Source organism: Opisthorchis viverrini (genome assembly GCF_000715545.1).
Source record: "Opisthorchis viverrini unplaced genomic scaffold opera_v5_43, whole genome shotgun sequence".
Lineage (NCBI taxonomy): Eukaryota > Metazoa > Platyhelminthes > Trematoda > Opisthorchiida > Opisthorchiidae > Opisthorchis > Opisthorchis viverrini.
Window position 1 is genome coordinate 1851256 of NW_008751699.1, and position 22262 is coordinate 1873517.

Genomic DNA, 22262 nt, shown 5'->3' on the forward strand with positions numbered 1-22262 from the left:
GAATGATTGGGGCCCACCGAATAGATATGCCAAGAAACGGCAAATAGCACCACATTTACTGTGTTCAATTCAAACGTCCATCAGGAAAAAGCAAGCCATCTAGCACTGTTAAAAAATTCACATCTTTAAAATTCCCTGTGAATTGGTAGTCACTGAAATGTGCGCGTGCATGTGACAAACTCAGCTCAAATCTCAAACCCGTATGTCTTATACTCCGAGATGCAGCGCTATGACGCCTGACATGCGGCGTCACACGAGACGATCTAGTATGAATCAAGTTTTCCTTAAAGCGGGGTATCGTAATAATAATAATAATAACAATAATCACTATCAGCGGTAAGATTGTAGCTGTGATTGTAGCTGTCACAATTTCGTTCATCGACGATCTGGGGAAGTAGGGTAGGTAGTTGTGCATTGGAGGCGAGAGCTGATATATTGGTGCATAAATACAGGTCGTTCAGTGAGACAGAAACCACAATGTGCACTAATATACCAAAAATCAAGAGTAACTCCTAAGAAGAAATTCGCGCAGATCCGCTTCGAAGATTGGCCGGTTTGGGAGACATGCTAAATAAAAACCGTACCTGGTAGATCTGTCGTGATGTTCTCACAAACAAAGTAGGTTGTTGTTGCTGCTGTAACTGTGCTTGGGCAAACTGCCGCTGAGGCTGTTGCATTTGCTGCCCCGAAGGCTGAACAGCGACAGCGGAAGACCCCGGGCTTGACGTCGACACTGTCGCAAGAACCCCACCAGTTCGTTGATACTGACCTGCTGCGCAGTTGTTCAAGAGTTTGAGGTGCGTGAAAAAAAAAGTTTAGGAACAATCAAACTTGTTCTGGAACCTAAAGTGAAGTCAACTTAAACAAACGGGCAACGAAATGATGGTGGGATGAAGTAGAACAGCTTGATAATACAAGGCCCTGGTGTATAGTCACAACCTGTGAGATATGCACCGCTGATATTTTCCTGTGAAAGAATCAGTTGTACGAGGCCACCAGTTCCCCACCTTCAAAATAAATTCGTATGGACTAGGAGAAGAGGAGTTTGTGGATTGTTCCTACAGAATCGTGTGGCATCATTGCCATCATCGTCACTGCAAGCAGCGCTAGAGAAGAACGCTGCCATGTCGGTTTGCTGGAATGAAGTATTACGATGGAAAAAAGGGAATGGGACAGGCAGGGGGAACAATGGTTAAGCTACGACAAATACCTGTATCTACATCTCTAAATCTCAGTCATACAATCTGGACATCAGTTATTCGCCATATATTTAAGTGTCCGCAGTCAAGCACGTTCGTCCCACTTTAGAATGCGAAGAGCAACAAGGCACACAGAATTTCGGTATCATCCCACATTCCCCTCTGCCATATCAGACTCTGTCCACGCCTCCGAATCAGGCATGGAGAACAGCTTCCTTCACGGCAGACGGTAACTCGACATGCGTAGCACACGACGCAGTTAGCTTAGCTTGCGGTGCTGGATAGTCCTTGATTGAGTTAGCGTCTGCTGATCAATTCCACATGAATTTACTGGCTCCAGCTACATTTCAGAGACATCGGTGGTCAAGGACCTGAAGATGCCTCATCCTCCACTCGAAGTGGTAAAGTTTCACAGCAGCCCGTACTGTAGTCTAACACACATAGCCTTTGAGACTCGGTGATACCCCTTTTTGAGGCCATCAGTGGCACCAACTGGGAAACGTAATTGTCTATGTTGACTTCACCTGCTACACTAAAGTCAGAGTTAGGAAAACTTCCGAGATACGTATGGCGCTCGACAATTTCTAGTGTCACTCAAATTATTAGAGGCATGTTCAATGACTGTACGTCCTGTAGCACGACTTTGCACTTTGTGAGTGCGAAGCACATCCTGAAGAGCTGGGTGATGATGGTCGGCTTTTCTGATAATGCTCGTGTGCCTCGTTGGAGACGTATATTGGCACGAGGGCTGGGATACTGCCAGGTTGCCCAAGCCTAGACAGGGGAAGTCCAGAGGCGGGGGTCAATTTCGAACCGCTGACCTTCCAGTCAGTAAATCCGCTCTCTAACTAGTGAGCCATGTCGTTTTTAACTACGGGGAGTTCTGCGGTTTTAGCTTGTTTCAAAGGACTACATCCAAACTAACAGGGTAGCCTATTATTCAAGTAAATCACGGTTGTTCAGATGCATGTGTCACATATTTCGCCCCATAATGTAGGCCTTCCGTTGGAAGGTGGCCAAATCAATGTCGGTAGATCAAACTGGGAATACGATACACGGGCTGCAATCGAAAGGGGGACTATCTATCTATGTCGATTATGGAGATAAGAAGTCAATTGAAGCATTGCCCGGAGGATGGCTCAGTCACAATGATTAAAGCGCACGCAAGATGCCGCCACACACCGGAATCTTCATACCTGGTGCGATTAATGTGTAAGTGGCACTACATTGTAAATTAATTACATGGAATTAGGGGAGAATTAGGGTGGCAAAACATAGTACCCATAAATGTGAAGCAAAGTACATACCATGTGTCGCAACCGCTTGTGGATGCAGTTGGGATGAGATGGGTTGTCGGGACACACTGGCTAACAGCTGACCACCAGGATGTCTCTGAACTATGTATGCTGGGGCGCCTGGGACAACTTGTTGCTGTTGTTGCTGCTGTTGATGAAGTGGACTGGGTGGCGGTAAATTGCCAGCAGCTAAAAAGTGTTGGACGGGACGCTGTACCTGTTGCTGATGTTGCTGTGGTGTAGGTTGCGGTCCTGTAGCACTGAGCTGACGTCCTGGAACGTGATGCAACTGGCCTGCTACCAACACTGGAGGGGTACTACCAGCATGCCCGCCAGTCAGCATAATTGAAGACTGTTGTTGCTGTTGCTGTTGCTGCTGCTGTGGGGAAGAGAGCACTTTGGTCATTGTGTTAGTTTTGGATTTGGGGGACGCCTTCGGAGAAGCTCTGGGACCGCTACCAGCACAACCGATAGCACTAGGATTGGCACGACCCGGAGATTTCGGAGACTTGGATTTGCGTGGAGTTCCCGGTGCAGACTGGCTACCGACTGATGACAAAGTGTTTGCAGAAACCAGACCAGAAGTAGGGCACAAACCAACTCCGGTCTGATTACCAAGATGACCAGATCCGGAAGAACTTGACGCTGAAACTGCACCGGCCGGTCCAACATCCGCCCCGGACGCTCTAGTTGTGGGATTATCCTGACAGTGAATAAATACGGCGGATGCAGTGAATTCAACGGAACTGGCAGGAAAGTCCACAGAAAATCATAGTGCATCACAAAGCTAAACTACACTAATAAAAAACATAGACCATGGAACAAGCGTGGTCAGATATCGAACTGATAATGGATCCGCAGTGCTTGGGTCCCCAATCGAAACTAGTAAGTAAATAATGAGCGATCCGCGTCGAAAAGACGGATACTTTGCTGATTCAGCAACATCCGAGAACAAAGGTAGCTGCCCATAAAAAACAGAACAGAACGTGAATTTCCAAACTGTCACAAAAGCTGATTTCCGGGTTCAACATATTCTCAGTCGATTGAGCTGGTTGGAAAACGTCGTAGTCAGTAGATGATAGGAAAACGTATACGCCAGATCATGCTGAAACATGAGCAACACGAAACAACAGCTGGAGCAGTCAGCTGACATGAGGGTATTAGTCATTTGAGCGTCTTTTCTTTGAGATTGGTACGCAACCTTCGAGGAGGAAAGGTCTTACTTCTTTTTGAAGTACCGTTAAGGCCTTTACCGGATGCGAAAAAGCAACTGGTCGAATGTTGAACAGCTTCCAAAAAAAGTGTAACTTTAGGTGAGACTCACCCGAACAGCCAAATTTTGAGAGCTAAGTATATTTTTTACATATTGAAACACGATTGCGTCCTTCTCTTCCTCGTTCAGATTTTGCTCTTGTACGTGCTTGCTTGATTTGCTCTTTCCTCCTTTTCCGTGATGCACTCCTCCACCACCTGTTGCCGGGCCCGTGCATGTTTGTGGCATGTGCTGCTGGAGACTTGACCCAGACATCAATAGCGTTCCATGTCCAGATGGAGACTGTGTTGCTAACATGTGTTGATTCTCCTGTCCTCTGGCCAGATTTGTTCCTGGTATCGTCAGCAGACCAACTGGAATGAAAAAGGTAGGTCCCGGGAAAAAATATGCAATCACCGGTTCAGCCACCACATGGGGAGTGTACAGCCCCGTGGAACAAGTGCACATGAACCGGAACCTCGCTAGTCGAAGAACATATAACTGAAATGATGGTTGATTCAAGGATTAAAGCACGCAATGCAGGACACAAAGTTGACAGCTTCTGACAGTCCTTTCATTGAATATTGGCAGACAGATCCAGTCAATACAAAGAATATCATCCCCAACTAGATGAATACGCAAGCCAGACTAGGGGTGTATCATGTTCTCTACGGTGAGCTAGGTCAGCGGAGGGAGGATACAGGGACATCTCAACCGGCTGAACTGCTGTATTGCAGACAGCATGTGCAGCAGACTGAAAAGTACCCGTATATAACAGACGTCCTCAAGAAAGCGACGATGGACGTCACAGTTTCTGTCGCATTTGTAGCCACCACCATCCTCAGGTATGAGGCGTACGGCAGCAGAGCATAAGTGTTGGACACTGATGCTACGCTGTCGATGATGACATTAAGCCGTAATTGAATGGTGCAGTATTTCCAGTTGCTAAGTCGATTCAACTATATTCTAATTATTGTGGAGATTTCGTCCTGTAAGTGAAGCCTATCTATGCTGAAAAGCCGAGAAGCAGTGTACAGCTGTTTCATCCTTATTGGGAATCATCAGCAGTGCGCATCTCACGAAACTCCGAAGAGTCTCGAACCCGCGACCTCCCGGCTAGTAGTGTGAACACTTGACCGTTCGGCCACGAGTGGCTGATCAGCAATGTGATTAACTCGCACTTAGACAGGATATAGCGCCGCTCATCCTTCAATCACGGGATCCACATCACGCGGTCACACGTGTTCACTGGCTCCTCGAGCAACGACTTCTCAGACAGAAGTTTCACTCGTCGGGTGAAGTTTATTCTTCCACTGAGCTACTTATATATTGTTGATAGTGTGAGGAGCTGTATTCCTATGCGATCGGATACGCTGGACTAACTGGATTCTGGGCGACCAACTAAAGGTTTTTCGCTGCGATGTGCGACGCATACTCCAGTGAGTCCGGTTTTCATAATCGCTTCGAGGATAGACGAAAACGAAACAAATTGGAGAATAAAATTGACTGGCGCCTTATATTTTCCGGTACATTTCCATGTTTCCTAAACTCAACCCGTGAGCAAACTCAGTGGGTTCTCGCTGAAGTTCATCATCCCTTTAAAGCTATTACAGCTGGCTACACTTCGATTGACAAATACACATAACAAGGCGGGGATAAAGCGGGACTCAGCTGTTCCCTCATTGTTATTTAATAAACAAGGGTAAATCAAGGCTGGAATAAATAAGACGGAACTAACTCATATGGAACTCAAAAAATGGGAGCTTAAAATCGCTCTTGACAGGTCCGTCAGATGGCATGGCCAACGGGTGAAAATCTTACGTGCATGGTTTGGATGAACAAACTATTACTGTGGCAAGGTCGAATTATATAGTAAAACAAGCGGAACAAGCTATGTACTCTCATTTTATCCTCAAACTGGGCCCGAATATGTCATATTATGTGGTGGCTTTCCCCATGAAGATTAATCTTTCGTCGGGTCCCCTTTATCATTATGATTTCGGTGGACTTATTCCAAGTAGGGTAGCGATACGGTGACGAACGAAGAATTCTTGCAGCCCCTTTCGACCCCCGAGTTTCTAAGGCGTTTCCGTTAAATGCTTCTGGCAGTGCCAACACCCGCATCCTAGCCACAGATTAGACATCAAGGATGGACAAGACGACGATGGCTTACAGAAGAGAAAAGAAAAGACGGCGCAAGTTAATAGGGAGAAGAGTCGAGCTCCTCAAACGTCAGATGGAGAAGATTAATAATAGGCATTACAGTACTCAGCACATTCGATTGCAGAGCCTACAGCTTCCTCTAAGCCTTTCAAGTTCTATAAGGGTGGATCCCTCCGCTGAGAAACACCGAACCAAGCTGAAAAACACAAATGAAAAAAGGACTCACCAGAACCCACGTTCGGATCCAATACGCCTGGCATGCTGGTGGCAAATCGCTGCTTTGCGAGGATGAAAGGCAGAGTGAAAATGAATCATGAGACGTTATAATGCAGAAAATACAGAAAATAGTGACAGAAAATGTTGAGGCGCCCAACAAAAACACTGCACCTCCCTTGTAATAATAGCAGAAAACTGGATAACTTCAGTTAGAGGAAGAGACCAGGGCATGCGTGTACGAAAACGTGATAATAAGGCTCAAGACAGCTCAGTGGTGAAGCAGTGAATTGATTAACCAAAGGTCCATGACTCGATCCCAAACTTAGCGTCCCAACCGCTCCTGGCTAGGCTTGGGCAAACTTATATTACTTAGCGCTTCCTTTGGGCGACGTAGCATCTATGCACCAAAGTGGTGTTACGTCTGAATGATTATCATTATTATTGTTTAGTATTATTACTTGCTGGTTTCTCTTGTGAACCAACGGCAATTGGTGGTTCTTTTTTCTATGTTTGACTAATCATAAGTAGCGTGACTTATGCCTGCTTACCGTAACGTCGTTTTATTTCCTTGCCGCTCGTTACCCGGTTCTTTTCCTTCCTGCTTAAGGTTTGCTTACCCTATAATTAACAGTCGAGACTTTGTGGCCTGTCCGTTTTCGCTTGAAAATTTCGAGTGTCTGCTCCGACGGGAAAATGGGTGGCCCGGAGATCGACCTCGGAACCCTCGGAGGACAAACAGGAACGCTGTACACCACTGCAACTCGACTTCCAAGGCAGATCTATTTTTGTCTTACCTTGTATTGCATCCTACCTGATAGTACTTGAGATTTTGTTTAGAAGGGGTTTAAGTGCGCATTTGGCAGCACGCATCAATTTATCACGATGTCAGCTAGACTGTGCGCATATTTAATGTGCCAAATTCACCCAATACCCGTTTCTCTTTTGATAAGGAGGTACCCCCCGAAAGTACTATCTTCTGTGCCTTGTATACCGCCTATTCACGCTGTCTGACTGCCCGCAGCTGTACGTCTGTACATCGGTTGGTACTTACTCGCTATTGTTTCCAGAAAGCCCTGCTGTCTCACTATCCCTTTTTCTATTCCTACCGATTGCGCATTGTTGATTGTAGGGTCTACTTAATTAGTGATGTTAATTAATCCATTTGTCCTTAGAACCACTTGTCAATAGAGCACCTACAGCCCAGTGCCTACAGAGTACCAAGTGCATGCAGTCTGAAAGCTCCACACCCTGTAAGATCCTAAGCCACCTATACCTTACAAATATATTTACTAGCATATTCCTTCATTGCATTTCGGACCAATCACGCTAGACGATAACGAAAATCCACAGATAGGCATCACCCATCACGGAGTGAGTGAATACACGAAGCAACAAATGACCATGGACCCGGCCAACCAGGACAAAATCACTGGTAACAGACCAAAGTTCGGGCCACTTGTAGGGTTCCATGCTCCTATTTTAACCGATAAAAGGTGTTACGCTAGACAGTTTAATGTCACAAAAGTCAGGAGCTTGTGACAACCTATTAGCACAGCTACTGAGTACTCCATCTGAAAGAAGTGAGTAAAAATGAGTGTCCCGTTGAATTGGAGTGACCTGATGAGACAGTATGCAGCAGATTGCAGAAACCTCACCTGTTCGTAATGCCCTGTAAACCGTGCAGACGGTAACCTCTGGGTATTTGGCGATGCCGATACATAGCGAGGCTGACCAGTAGGTGCGGATGTATCAAACCTCGGTTGCTGCATCTGGAACTGATGTTGCTGTTGCATTTTCCGTTCCTGTTCAGCCCTTTTCACGGCAAGACCACCTCGACCTGGAGCTGAACGCATATGACTCTCGCCCCTGCCAGGTTTTTCTGGGTTGACTCCCACGTACTGTTGTTGTTCCGGTAACCGCGGACCCTGATGAACAGAAATTAGAATTGAAGTAAATTAAGTAATAGTCCACTTAAAACGTACTCTTGAAGCATCAGTAAGACGATAAGATAGATCAAATTCTGCTTTACACGACAGCCCAACGTGACAAAACAAAGAACGAAACCGGTAAGGGACAGTGCAACGGTGAATACTCAGTATCCTGGTCGATTATATGCTCGCTGAGCTGTGTAATTCGATTGACAACGTTTCATCACCATTGGAAACGATACTGTCAGTGAGTTGTGAGGGGCAGTGCGTGGATTTTGCGAGTGTACGGTTACTACAACTTGAGCCACCAACAGAAAAGTACAGCCTAACAGACTATTCCCATGGGTACTAGCTGTGAACCCATAGCGCAATGGGTCAAACCAAATCAGATGCTCCACCTTAGTACACCGTTAACGCACAGCCTTCGAAGAAAGCAAGGAACGTGGTGGCCCAAGGTTGTCTAACAAGCGAGAAAAAAGCTAGAGATGCGTTATAACCACGGCTACCTCGGTCAACTTGACCGTCCCCTTATTTTGTATCCAGGGTATAGTAAGAAATAAAGGAGCCCAAAACAACCTATTATTAGTATAATTGCGGAGACGTACATCTCTAAAAGATTGGAAACGAAAACCGTGCCGTAGGAACCATTAACAAGTGCACCAAATTCAAGTCCTAATGCGGCAAAATAGACGTCCCGTTCTAGCTCCTTTTTAGTCTGGAACTAAAAATTGTGAGCATGTGTCTTGCTCACCACACCAAATGCATGATAGTCAGTCGCAACGCGAGCGCAGGTGAACTTGAACAAAGAAGTCATATACGTTGATCCACCATATGTTCTTATAGCAAAAACTACTAAGGTGTGATCTAGGCGAACTGATGAGTATTTTATATCCATTTGGTGAATCACTTGCTGTCATCTTACATGCCAAGCATTCATAAAGATAGGATGACATGCCCTAACATTGTATTACTTCAGAGACAGATCATCCAACAAAGTTATCAACCAGATCATGAACCAGAGCCAGATGTTGGAAAAAATGTGAGTAGATTCCGCTCCCATTTTTTAGAATCAAGAGTTCAAAGTATCCCTAAGTAGCCTGAAAGTGTAGAAAAATCAGCCACGAATTTATTAGGCAGACACTGGATAAAAGCCAATTCAGCAGCTCTGCATATACTTCGAAAAAGTGAGAAAAATTTGCAAGTTTAGGCGCTGAAGAAATATTTCGCGCTTAAGGCACACTGTGAGTAGCTTTCGCTCCATAAGAACTCCCAAAAGCATACCGTTTGCTGCGTCTTGAGTGTATTAGGTCCCAACAGGTGGGTCTGGATGCTTGGGCCAGGCGGTGCGGATGTGACTTCGGTACTTTGTACGGCCGTCGTATTTGCTTGTAGTGTCCGTGACTAAAATATGAGTTTAACACACGGGAATAAATCGTTACCTGGGGTTGATGGGCCTGTTGTGATTGCGCTTGTTGTTGAATGGTGCCACTAGTGGAATCATTCTGTGGAGCTTTATGGGTCCGTAGAGGAGGCTTAGACGGAACGGCCGGAAGCTTAAGTAGGTCTGGGTGATAAGACTCGCAGGAAAGTAGCTGCTTCTTGTCTAAGCAATCTAAGATCCAATCCGGTGTAACTAGTGCAGGTCCATTCTCGCGCAGCTCCTCGTGACACACCTTGTAGAAGCGCTGCAGACGAAACAAGTATTGATGAGCTCATAGAACGAATTTATCTAGCGTCAATACCAACAACGTAGGTGGCAGGCATTTGTCCGGCGAAAAAGTCCACATGAACTTACCCCACATGCCCGACCAAGGATCACATGAGTAACACTATTATCAAGGTGATGTTGTACTTTGGCGCCATGTATGACAGACGTAGCCCATATGGATAAGCGATCCTTGGCTGAAAGCTATTCGATTTGGGGGGTGAAACGGACTAATCAAACAAACCTCGGCTAAGGTGAAAACCAGACCACTGAATAGCTTTTTAAAATCCGGATGGAACGGCTTGAATCTGCAAAACAATACAATGATGGTAATCAGACGTACGCTAAGAACTGGCCAGCCTCAGCAGAGAGTTTCACCCAATCGGTCTACAAGCAACGAAAAAAATGAGGATGATCCATAATAATAATAATAATAGAATAATTTTGAACTAAAAGTTAACCTACCGTTACCACGGGAACAGCGTACAGATCCTCGGCTTCTCCGACTTCCACCGGCGATGGATCATCACTGAGTGCGAATCGAACACTTTCTGACAACAAAGGATGCTGGATGGCACCAAAAGACTTGAGCTGATCGATTACCTAAGAATGTATGGGTAAAAAATAATGAGACCAGTGTTGCGAGAAAATAAACGAAAACAAACCGAGTAAAAAGATTTAGCGCGATAACACTTCCTGTAAAAAGTGCTCCCCCATATGCAACACAAAGGCACAGTATACAATACATACAATACATACAATATATACCAAATTCGTTAAACTTACATAAACGAGGCCTCAAGTAATTTCAATCAATCAAAAAACATTCGAGGTGCGAACTCCTCACAACTCTAACTCACCCATTTGGGTAAACACTAAAAGCAACCCTGTTTTCAGTTGACAGGTCCATCTACCGAGACAGTTGCATAAGACCTGATGCGAGCAACATTCGCGAATTATAATCATCTATGACGCCAAATACGGCCTTCACTAGAGCAAAAGGGACGTGAGGACAAGGCAACTGTAAGAACGGTCTCAGTTGATAGTCTTAAAACGGACCTCCGGAACACAGATAATAGAGGGGATCAAAGTTCTGATCAACGGAGCCTTCACACTGTAGCTAGTGCTAGCTAGATGCGGCAGATTTGTAAACAAGCCGTGCGTAACCGATCAGTTATGAATGATGGACCAAGGTTAAGTTGGTTTCAGCTTTCACAGTTTCGATCACCGGAAAGTGGGCGGGCGCGGAAGGAACGGCCAAGCCTTGCAGGTGATGGCAAGTTCAGTTGGTTTCTGCCTTCCGGGACACTTTTCTTTCCGCTTCTTCTGTGCGGTAATTGTCTGACTGTGCTGAGACAACCAGTGTCATCCTTCTTCAAATTCAGGTCTGCGATTTAGATGCCGGTCTAGAGTCGAGGTCCAGTTCCAAGCTCGCAGTGTCAGGTGCCAGTCGCTTACCTCTGAGTGTGCACTCACGCATTTTAGAGGCAGTACGGCCGGTCGAAATGGTTGGTCGGATTCCACTCAAAATTGTCAATCCCGTTGCAGTCGTGGTGTGCATGGTGCACACAAGGATGGAAGTTGATTGGAGGGAGAGAGGCTCTTCCTCAAAAAACATGTTTTTGGTTACAAGCTTACATTCTCTAGACTTTAACCACTTACACCATGTAAGGTTTGATGCCATGTAGTATCGAAAAGCCCTAAGGTGAGGTGGAGTCTCAGATGCCTATTTGCAGCGGTAGCGGCCCCTAGAAACTGAGCTGAGTTGCTCTGCTTTGGCACGCGATAAAAATAAAATAATCGTTCAGCTGTAGCACCATTTCGGTGCCAGCTGCCATGCCACACGAAGGAGACACGAGGACTGGGATACTACCAGGTTGCCCAGGCCTAGACAGGGGAAATCGGGAGGCAGAGGTCGAGTGCGAACCACGGACCTCCCGATCAGTAAACTCGCGCTCTAACCACTTGAGCCCTCTCGCCACCCAAGGCATGCGTAATACTGACGAAAAGCGAATTGCCAGCTGGGCCCCAGGAGGAACGACATTCCTTATCTGAGGCTCTCCATCGGTGACTGACAGCCACACGGTCCACCTGAGCCCATGATTGTCCTGTGGAAGGTGGCCTCCAAGTAACTCAGTGTGAGCATTAGTGTTCGCAGTTCGTAATGGCCAGGAACGGAATGTGATCTGCACACAGCTGAAGAATCCACTTCCTATTTTCCGTACGCTCAGCATCTATTGCAAACCTACTTCCTAACCGTGCTTCCTAAGGAATCAGTCATCTCATTTGTGCAGATCACCACCCGGGATCACTATGTGCGTCCTTCATACCAACCAAAGCAATCGCGGCAGACGTTGGTTTCAGCTTTCACAGTTTCGATCACCGGAAAGTGGGCGGGCGCGGAAGGAACGGCCAAGCCTTGCAGGTGATGGCAAGTTCAGTTGGTTTCTGCCTTCCGGGACACTTTTCTTTCCGCTTCTTCTGTGCGGTAATTGTCTGACTGTGCTGAGACAACCAGTGTCATCCTTCTTCAAATTCAGGTCTGCGATTTAGATGCCGGTCTAGAGTCGAGGTCCAGTTCCAAGCTCGCAGTGTTAGGTGCCAGTCGCTTACCTCTGAGTGTGCACTCACGCATTTTAGAGGCAGTACGGCCGGTCGAAATGGTTGGTCGGATTCGACTCAAAATTGTCAATCCCGCTGCAGTCGTGGTGTGCATGGTGCACACAAGGATGGAAGTTGATTGGAGGGAGAGAGGCTCTTCCTCAAAAAACATGTTTTTGGTTACAAGCTTACATTCTCTAGACTTTAACCACTTACACCATGTAAGGTTTGATGCCATGTAGTATCGAAAAGCCCTAAGGTGAGGTGGAGTCTCAGATGCCTATTTGCAGCGGTAGCGGCCCCTAGAAACTGAGCTGAGTTGCTCTGCTTTGGCACGCGTAATAATAAAAATAATCGTTCAGCTGTAGCACCATTTCGGTGCCAGCTGCCATGCCACACGAAGGAGACACGAGGACTGGGATACTACCAGGTTGCCCAGGCCTAGACAGGGGAAATCGGGAGGCAGAGGTCGAGTGCGAACCACGGACCTCCCGATCAGTAAACTCGCGCTCTAACCACTTGAGCCCTCTCGCCACCCAAGGCATGCGTAATACTGACGAAAAGCGAATTGCCAGCTGGGCCCCAGGAGGAACGACATTCCTTATCTGAGGCTCTCCATCGGTGACTGACAGCCACACGGTCCACCTGAGCCCATGATTGTCCTGTGGAAGGTGGCCTCCAAGTAACTCAGTGTGAGCATTAGTGTTCGCAGTTCGTAATGGCCAGGAACGGAATGTGATCTGCACACAGCTGAAGAATCCACTTCCTATTTTCCGTACGCTCAGCATCTATTGCAAACCTACTTCCTAACCGTGCTTCCTAAGGAATCAGTCATCTCATTTGTGCAGATCACCACCCGGGATCACTATGTGCGTCCTTCATACCAACCAAAGCAATCGCGGCAGACCTTGATAAAACTCGTCCTTCTTAGTCTCAGAACTGAAGTCTGTTGGAGCGTTTGCTGATACGACAAACAAACACCGTTTACAGCATCGAGCTGTGTTAATCTAAATTGAGCCAGACAACCGCGCAGTGGAAAGGCAATTGTTTACTGGGATCCAGTCCTGTAAGGCGCTTTCAGCCCTGGGGTTGAACACAACTCCGACGTCGTAGACACCACGAGACATTGCGTCAGGATCACTAGATATCCGAAGTGAAATGTGAAAAATCTGAACTGGTCCTAAACGTTTTGAGGAGCACGACCGAAGTGAGGTCTTGTACGCGTGTTTCGAAGACATAACATACATCGACAGAGAGGGAAATCACGGTTTCAGTAGTGGATGCCTGCTAGGCAGCAGCGCGGCTTCTGCGTCCTTCATTGTTGAGTGACTCCCAAAATGTAGGGTCCGTGGGTGCGATGGACTGGGCTTCCTTGCAAGTCTGACCATGGTCTTAGGATACACACTGACACTCATCACGGAACGGAACTCACCCCAGTTCTCACCATCAGGGACGACATGGTGGGTTTTGCTATGGGCAGGTCTGGATGTTCGTCTGTGCTGCATTTGTAGCGTGGTTCGAGAGTGCCTGACTGCGATGTTTTACAGACACCGATTTATGATTAGTTGAACTTGATGTTCACTATGCTGAGAGGCTGGTTGGACCGGGAGTGGGCCTTCTTTTTTAGTTCCTGATTCAGGTCGATCAGTTGTTATTTAGCAAACATCAACCAGCTATGGATTATAAGAGGGGGCATAAAACGGTCACACAAGACTGAGCAATGAAAACTCGAGAGATGAGAGTTTAATTGGGTTCTCTCGCAAACATTGCACTCACCTCGGTATGGTCACATTTTATCACATAAAACTTAACGTCCTTGAAAATTGAGCCATCCATCACAGCTTTTAAATCCAGCGGGTTGCACGGCAACTTTCAGTTCAGTCTTCATGGAGTCACGTATTCACGGATTGATACACAGTGCCGAGGCTCTTGCTTCTGTTCTTGTCGGTCAGTGGCTGTCGTTCACCTGAAAGGCACAAGTGAAAAAAGAGTGTAGCACTGCTCTTTATGTTCTCAGCGCGGGGCAGTATGCTCGCAAGCGCGAGGATTCGCATAAATAAATGTCTAATAGTGCTTTAAATTGGGTTCGAGAAGGAGCGTGTACAACCGTCGGAGGCAGGTCATTCCACACAGCTACCATCCGAAATGAAAAAAAGTTTTGTCTAATGAATGTGTGTGCCCTGAGCTTGAAGATTTTCATACTATGTTCCCGCCGGGTGTTTGCTGGGTCAACGGTAAAAAACCTGTTTGCCAAGCTTTGTTCAAACAAGGCGTAGGTAAGAATTAGGTCCCCTCGGAGGCGACGGTACTCCAGGGGAAAGAGAACAAGTAGACAACTTGGTTGGCGTACTCCAGGAGCTGTCTGACGTAGGCCCCATAGAGTATTTGGAAGTTAATGCGAGTAATACGGGAGAAGGTGCGTCGGATCATCAGTAAAATGACGAATGCCTTTTGGGCCGATTTCTCATGGTGTAGTGAGAAGGACAAATTTGAGGAGACTCAGATGACCAAATCTTTTTTGGCATCTATCTCCATGATGTTTTCTGGTCCTTTCTAACGACGCATAACAAAGGCATTCGCTGGGTCTCCTCCAAATGACATATGGATGCACTTTTCGTCATCCAGATGAAGATGCTTTTCCAACGACCACTGCTTGGCAGCGTCTACATCCACTTGGAGGGCACTGGCATTGGAACTCCAGGATTTCAAGTTGTCCGCAAAAAGTAAACATGAACTTGCAAGAAGGTCTGGGAGTTCGTTGACGTAGATCAGAAACAAGAGTGGTCCCAAGAAGGAGCCTTGAGGAACTCCAATGGAGACCGGCGCTGGAGATGAATAGGTCGAGCCTATTCTCGCTCGGAATGATTTGTCTGATAGGAACGCCTTGATCCAGCGAAAGATTTTCACCTGAATCCCGTAAGACTCGAGTTTGTGGAACAGCGGGACGTGTGGGACCCTATCAAATGCTTTTGAGAAGTCAAAAAATATGGTATCCGATATGAGTCCTTCGTCCTTGGCTTGGGTTAAGCTGTCCATAAACATGAGCATATTCGTCACGCAAGAACGGTTTTGGAGAAATCCGTGTTGAGCTGGAGATATCAGGCTGCTAGAAGTTCGGTGATCTATGAAAGCTCGCTTCAGAATGCGTTCCATCATCATGCACGGCACGCTAGTGGGGCTTATAGGCCTGTAGCCACCAGGCGGTAGTCGGTCACCAGTTTTGTACATTGGCGTGACAATCTCTCCCTTATAAGCAGAGGGAAGGTGGCTTCGTCAAGCGACTGACGAAACACCAAGTGTAAATGATTTTCCGATGTGCACGACGTTTTCTTCAGGGTCCTTGAATGGACCTCGTCGGGCCCCAATCATTTGTTAGTAACTGACTTTGTTTTGCCAGGCCTACCAACTTCCGAGGCCTTGCACGCTTCTGATGAGAAGTCACATTCACCGTAATTAAGCTTTTTCCCGCAGTAATGCCAGGATGCTGATGAGTACACGTGGTTAGTGTCCAATCCTTCTGCCTCATCAAGTGACGACACGGGTTGGAATGTCCTGAGGGTTACGCCGATGTGCGCTATGGTTCATCCCCATGAGTCCGCGGTTTCGGGAACGCACATTCTACATGGGTTTTCGGATTGCCTCCTTCTATTTTCCTTCTGTGGTATGCAGGGCTCCTAGGGAGAAATTCACCAAAATTCGGTTTAATTTATATGCCTCTCTTTGAGCTCCTTGGGGACCCTGGTATCCGTTCCGACTCCTCGCCATTTCTTGCGCCTCAAGGCACAAGTGCACTGCATTATTCATACTACCTAAGTAGACACACTGCTCCTGGCTTCCTTCAACAGAATCTACCTTTGTAAATGGCTGCCCGCCTTGTTTGGTGAGCCGTTTCACTCAGAAAGCAGGAGAGTTGGGATACTGTCAAGTTACCAAGCCTGGAGAGTCCAGGGGAAGCGGGCGGGTTCGAACAGGGACAATCCGATTAATAATTCGCGCTCTGACCACTGAGCCATCTCACCCGGCTTACACACACAGCCTTTGACAGGCGTCCTTTAGCTTTTGACTAAGTGGGTTACTTGCAATAAAGTTTTCTCAAGCGTTCGTCGGTCCCTTACAGTCTGTTTCGGGTCGTCTCTTTCTTTCTACGCTTCACTTCATTCCTTGGTAGTTTACTTCCTTGTACCCATTGTACCGCCCTCTACTTTCTGCAGGGAGTTATAATTTCCGCGGGTTCGATTGGTCGGGCACGGTATATTATTACCTATGTACTGATGGAATGCACTTACGTACTTATGTGCCCTCAAATTGTTCCATCAATTTGTTGCTTGGAAGCGAATCCGAGTGAAATTTGGTAGTCTCTATAAATTGGCTCACCGGATTCTTTCGAGCAGCCTCGTCTGGTGTGCGCATGTAGTCCATAGCCCTATATGCTTAGTGTCCGATGAACTGTATCAACTAAAACGCTTGTTAATTGCATATTCAACAGACTACTGAGGTTATGCAATTTTGCGCTTTTTGTCCTTTCTTCCTTCGCAAGAAAGTATTTACCAACGCTCCAGCCGGAGATGAGCAGCGAGTTTCCTTAAGACGCTGTCTTCCAGATGTTCAACTGTGGTGTTTCGGGCATTTAAACTGGAAAAGTAGATCTTCGCTGTGCCAGTAAACTGCCACGCATAGTAACGTTTGCAGCACACGCAGATATCAAATATTAGATACAGTACAGGTTATGGGATATAACAGAGACTCAAAGGAATTAAAAAAGCTCAATGTTTTACTTGCCTGGATAGAACTCCACGAGTGGTAAGATATCCTAGGCAAACGCCCATACACTAATTCTGCTAGAGTGACCTCGGACAATAGGGCGCCAAGCCCATGTTGAAATAAAAAATGAGTATGAAGCCCAAGACGCGCGTCGCATAAAGTCGGGCATTCTTTCCTTAGAGTCGGTGACAGGCACCTCGTTGGTCCCGAGTGAGGCCATGGGCTCCGTGGACGGAAGGAGGTCTAGTGAAAGCTGGGTGTTGTACTGGTACTCAGGGAGTTTCCGTATAGTAAGATTGAAAGAGGTTTCGCCACATACTAGTAGACAGGCCTCTGTGCTTTGGATTGCACGCCGTATTGACGTTCTGGTTGCAGAATTGCAGCATACCGCTCAAGTGGTTGATAGAAGCAACTCTCAAGATACAAGCCATAGTGCACTTCAACTAGTGAAGTGTTTGCCTAACGGTAACCACACACATACTAATGGCAGCTGCCACAGCAAACACCAGCGTTCGGCAAGACAACTGCGGATTTACCCACATTGTATTCAGCGTCAAACGACAAGTGAAAGGAGTAAGGTATCTCTTGAAGACAGTCAGGAACTGCATAGATTGAATAACTAGTTGGAGAAAAACAAACTTCTCCACAATTTTCAAATAACAACAAAAACTGGTGTACTATAGTGTCCAGTCGAAGAGTTTGGTTTTCGTTTGTGTTTGGTTAAACGCGACAACAAACCTGGAGAAAACGAAGGAGCGACCAACACCCTAAATGGCTGGCAGCACACCATTCACTCAAACTGTCATAATTATTGTTCAGTATTCCCTTCGTAGGTGCACTTGAAAACCCGACCAAATCGCACTTGCATTTTTCGGCAGTCGTACGAAGTTGGCGCTGATTCTAGCTTCGTGCATCACCCCAGTGTTTATCCAATCTGTGAGCACAGATTTTATCGATTTCTTGGCCGGTAACAGCGAGGAGTGAATGTGACGTGCATTCAATTTTGAGGTTTCGCGGATACAACTCGCCAATGCATGGTGTCTATATTTGTTAAGAAATTAGTCTGTCTTGTTACTATTCTCAGCAGGCGTCAAACTAAGACGTCAAAATAGCGAGGTGATATTCGTGCTCCCAGAGAGGAAAATGTACCATAACTCTGGTTCGCTTTCAATGACCACATTACAAATTTATTGGGCAGCTTCCAAAATCAAGCGAATGTCGAGGGATCAGAAGAAGCTTATAAGTCGAGCACCATTTCATGACCCGGTAGAACAGTCCAAATTCGTTTGGGCTATCTTTAATCCGTCTTTACAATTATGATAAAACGACATATTTGTCTGTAAACTGACGGTTAGCCGGGAGGGAGTTGGGTACCTGCAGATACTTTCTGAAATGCCAAGGTGCGGCATTTTTGGCAGATGAACTCTGCGATGCCATTGCAACGCGATACATTTACAAATACTGCCGAAAGCGTGGACCGAATTTGTTCAGTAAGTGACGGAAATTTTGGCTTCGTTGTGGCAGGTAACATGATTTAGGTCCTGAGGAAACCTTGTACTTTCGGGCACATACTCGTGTCGCAGTCGGGAGAAAGACATCAAGGACACATGTACTCCGCCAGAGCGCAGCAGATAGTGCTGTTCCGACGTTTCTGGTAAGTCGTGAGTGCTGGTATCGTACACGCGACGAACTGTCTTAAGTGAGCCTGCATGACATGCAGATGCAGACTCTACGCCCCCTTGATCACGAACCTCATGATTATTAGAAGTCCGATTAGCCATGTATTTGTGAAAAGCAGGCTATTCGCTCCAATGCATGAGCACTTTAACCTGTTCAATGAGTTGATGGCTAAGCAGCACTTAATAAAGGTGTTTGTTATGGACAGATCAGCAGCACAAATGCCCTCTGATAGGCTTGTGCTCGACTGCGCCGGAATATTGTGCAATCCCACATCCGTAGTAGTATCAAGAGACACGCAATTACTGTATTACTTCCATGTGGCTTGGTCGCTGATATCCTTTGCAAACAGCTATCACACTTCTCCCGACGGCTTTTCTTGGGAAAGCCACACAATAGGCTTTCTGTCTGTTATATATCTGCGCCGCACCGATCCACAATTTGTCTCTAACCTGTTGGTCCGTTGGCTGTATATTACTCACAAACAAGTCGTCCATGCACAATCTTTGATGGTCTACTTTGTTCAGCGTGGCAAACAATCGTCTGGGAAACGCCAACCACCGTTTGAGGAAGTAAGTGCGCCGCTCACACAATCTCAAATATGCATACAACACGAAGCTCATGTGGAAATATGGAACGCATGTGTCCCATTAGTGTAACCGAATGGAAATCCTGGATGCTGATAGATGCTATCTACACGGAGTCTATCGTGTGAATAAGTTTACAGTTCACCCTGTTTTGAGGCGTATTGGTCTACGAGATCCGTAGCCACAGTAGGAGTGTGCTTAAACAAACAGTACTGCATGTATCCATACTGATTTGCCTGTATTTATATTGCAAACCACAAGTGCTCCCAGACTCCCGCACTTTTGCTGATGAATGTACGTGACTCTTCGGCTGGGTTATTTCATCCTTACGCACACTTATTATCGGTTTCCTAAGACAAGCTTTTCCTTTAAAAATGCCATGTCGGGTCACTACTTCAACCCCAAAGGTGGCCGTGAGTCTATTATTAGCAGGGTTAATAAATATCGCCTGCTTAATCCCCCTGCAAATCAACGGTGACAGGCGGTTATTTTAATCGTTATCTGGCTGCTCATAAGTAATATGACTTACACCTGTTTATCATGATGCCGTTTTGTTTCCTCGCTGCATTTCCCCCCCATGTTTTTTCCTACTTGAGGTCTGCCTATTCCTCAGTAGCTGATGTCGATATTTTGTTGCCCGTCCGTCATTGCCTGCAAGTTCGCGTCGATTGCACCGATTTTCGAGCGTCCAGTCCGAAGGAAAAGCGGACCAACCGGGTATCGAACCCAGAGTTCCCGGACAGCAGGCGATCGAGCCATCCGCTTCACCAACCTGACGACCGGAACGATTAATTATTTTGTAGTACCTATGTATCGCACCTGCCAGAAAGCCTTTAGCGAAATTTGTTTTAAACGGTCAAAACCGCGCAATCTGACTTGTCACGTGACGCGAGTTGCTACGTCGCGCCGCCAACAAAAAGCCAGTCCCTCACATCCGAAAGGTGCCGATTTTCCACGCCGTTATCCCTCTATACGACTACCTTACGCTGTCGAACTGCCTCTATGTATATGCTTGTATATCGTTTAGTGTTTACTCGTCGTTTCTTCTAGAAATTCCCGCTGCGTCAGTGATTGCTTCAATACTGATTGTACGTTTGTTTAATTCATGATGCTTACCAATCCGTTTGTCTGTAGAGCCAGTCCCTATCAGTCTACGGTACATCGTCTGCTGCCCACGTCTGTCTGCCCCTATTGACCACTGGTTAAGAACTGCGTATAATCTAATAGCCGCAATCGTCCTGTGAGATCCATAACCGCTCGTATCTTACATATTCGATGTTACCGCAACTTTTGTCTCAAATTTTCGATAGCTTGCGGGAATACATTTCCGGGTGGTGGACAAATTGCAGTAGGTTGAACCACAAAAACCTTATTTGGGAAATCCCGCATCGCCGGCGCTCAACATATATGAAGGCAGGCGTACCATCAATGACCATGGACAGGAAGCGGCAGTCCATATCGTGTCCTCATTTGACGAAACTTTTTTTAAAATTCTTCCCGTTGGGTTCGACTGACATCTATAGATTAGATGCATAATGCGGCTGAATTCTTGCCACTTTCGGCTCCACAAAACACAGGACGCTATTTAATGTGACAAAGCGATAAATTCTTTCTAATTTGGATAAAGTTCTGTACACCGGCAGCGAAAATCATATGCATCTCATTCTGTTACACTGTAGCCTTACCGGAGGAAATATTTGAGTCAGTTTTAGAGTGTGACACGGATAACTCCTGTGTTCAGAGGCTTGAAATGGAAGAATAGTGCAACGATTGTCAACAAGCTTTTGCATGAACGAAAACTTAACTCATTAAGTCCTGGTTATTATTGTATTCTCTGGCATTTTATTTATCCAAAATCAGCATCGAAATATGTCGCATTATGAACCGTTGCTTGAAAATCAAATCACGCAAGTACGACGCAAAATAAAGCAAGCAGTTACCTAGGGTTGTTATTGGTCACACCGACTTTCTAGTGATATTCTGATGAACTGACAATTTTATATCCGTCTCGGAGCGCCAGTGCCTCAACTCATCCTGTAAACCGTTATTATGCTTGCTAGTAAACATACAGTCGTCAATCAGTCTAATGAGGTTTAAGTTTTTGTCCTGCATATTTTGTGCAACCGAATTTTTCAATTTGAGATTAATAATAATAATAATATTTATTCCCAACTAGTGGGTAGCATACCGTAGGGCATGATCATAGTATTAAAGTCAGAATAAAGGCATGACTGGTGGGGTTTGTGATTAATGGGAAAAGGGAAAGTGACGTAAACAGTAAACATTAATGCAGTAGAGTTTATCACACCTGAGGTGGCATGGGTAGGAATCCAAAATTACAAGGTCCCTTTATGTCCTATGGAGAGCATATCAGATGGCACGAAATCTGAACGTTGAGGTTTAAAAGTGGCGGGCAAAGAAAACAATACAAGTGAGGGCATAGCAAAGAGCTTCCAGAAAGGAACGTGAGAAAAACAAAAAAACTTCAAACTACAGGAAGTGTATGGCCGGAATAATGGATATAGAGAGGCAGCAGAGCTGCCACGACATGGCAGGCCGGTTTGAACCAAAGTCCGGAACCGTCACTAGGGCTTCATGGCCTTGGGCTATGGCGGAGGGCCACGGAAAGGTATGTGGGGGTGGTGTAGCGGGGTAAAAATGTATTACGGACAAACGGTAGCAGGAGACGCAGAATTACAGTGAAGCTTATGCGACTCACTAGTGTTGCAGACAATAATAATAATAATAATAATAATAATAATAATAATAATAATGTTTATTCCCAACTTGTGGGTGGCATACCGTCTGGCATGATCATAGTTTTACAGTCAGAATGGAGCATGACTGAGGGATTTGTGGGGGTACGGATTGCACAAAA

The 22262-nt window shown here is 46.1% G+C and overlaps 1 protein-coding gene across 1 annotated transcript; it reads right to left on the reverse strand.

The window, feature by feature from the left end:
* Positions 1-512: 512 nt before the first annotated feature.
* Positions 513-13147, reverse strand: T265_03171 (hypothetical protein; the record flags this gene model as incomplete). The annotated part of the gene is made up of 12 exons (XM_009167584.1): positions 513-772; positions 2507-3197; positions 3819-4120; positions 6136-6187; positions 7781-8050; positions 9493-9738; positions 9849-9962; positions 10003-10066; positions 10102-10145; positions 10224-10361; positions 11576-11992; positions 12731-13147. The coding sequence occupies 12 exons, from the start codon at positions 13145-13147 to the stop codon at positions 513-515; spliced, it is 3015 nt and encodes a 1004-aa protein (XP_009165848.1).
* Between the last annotated feature and the right edge of the window lie 9115 nt (positions 13148-22262).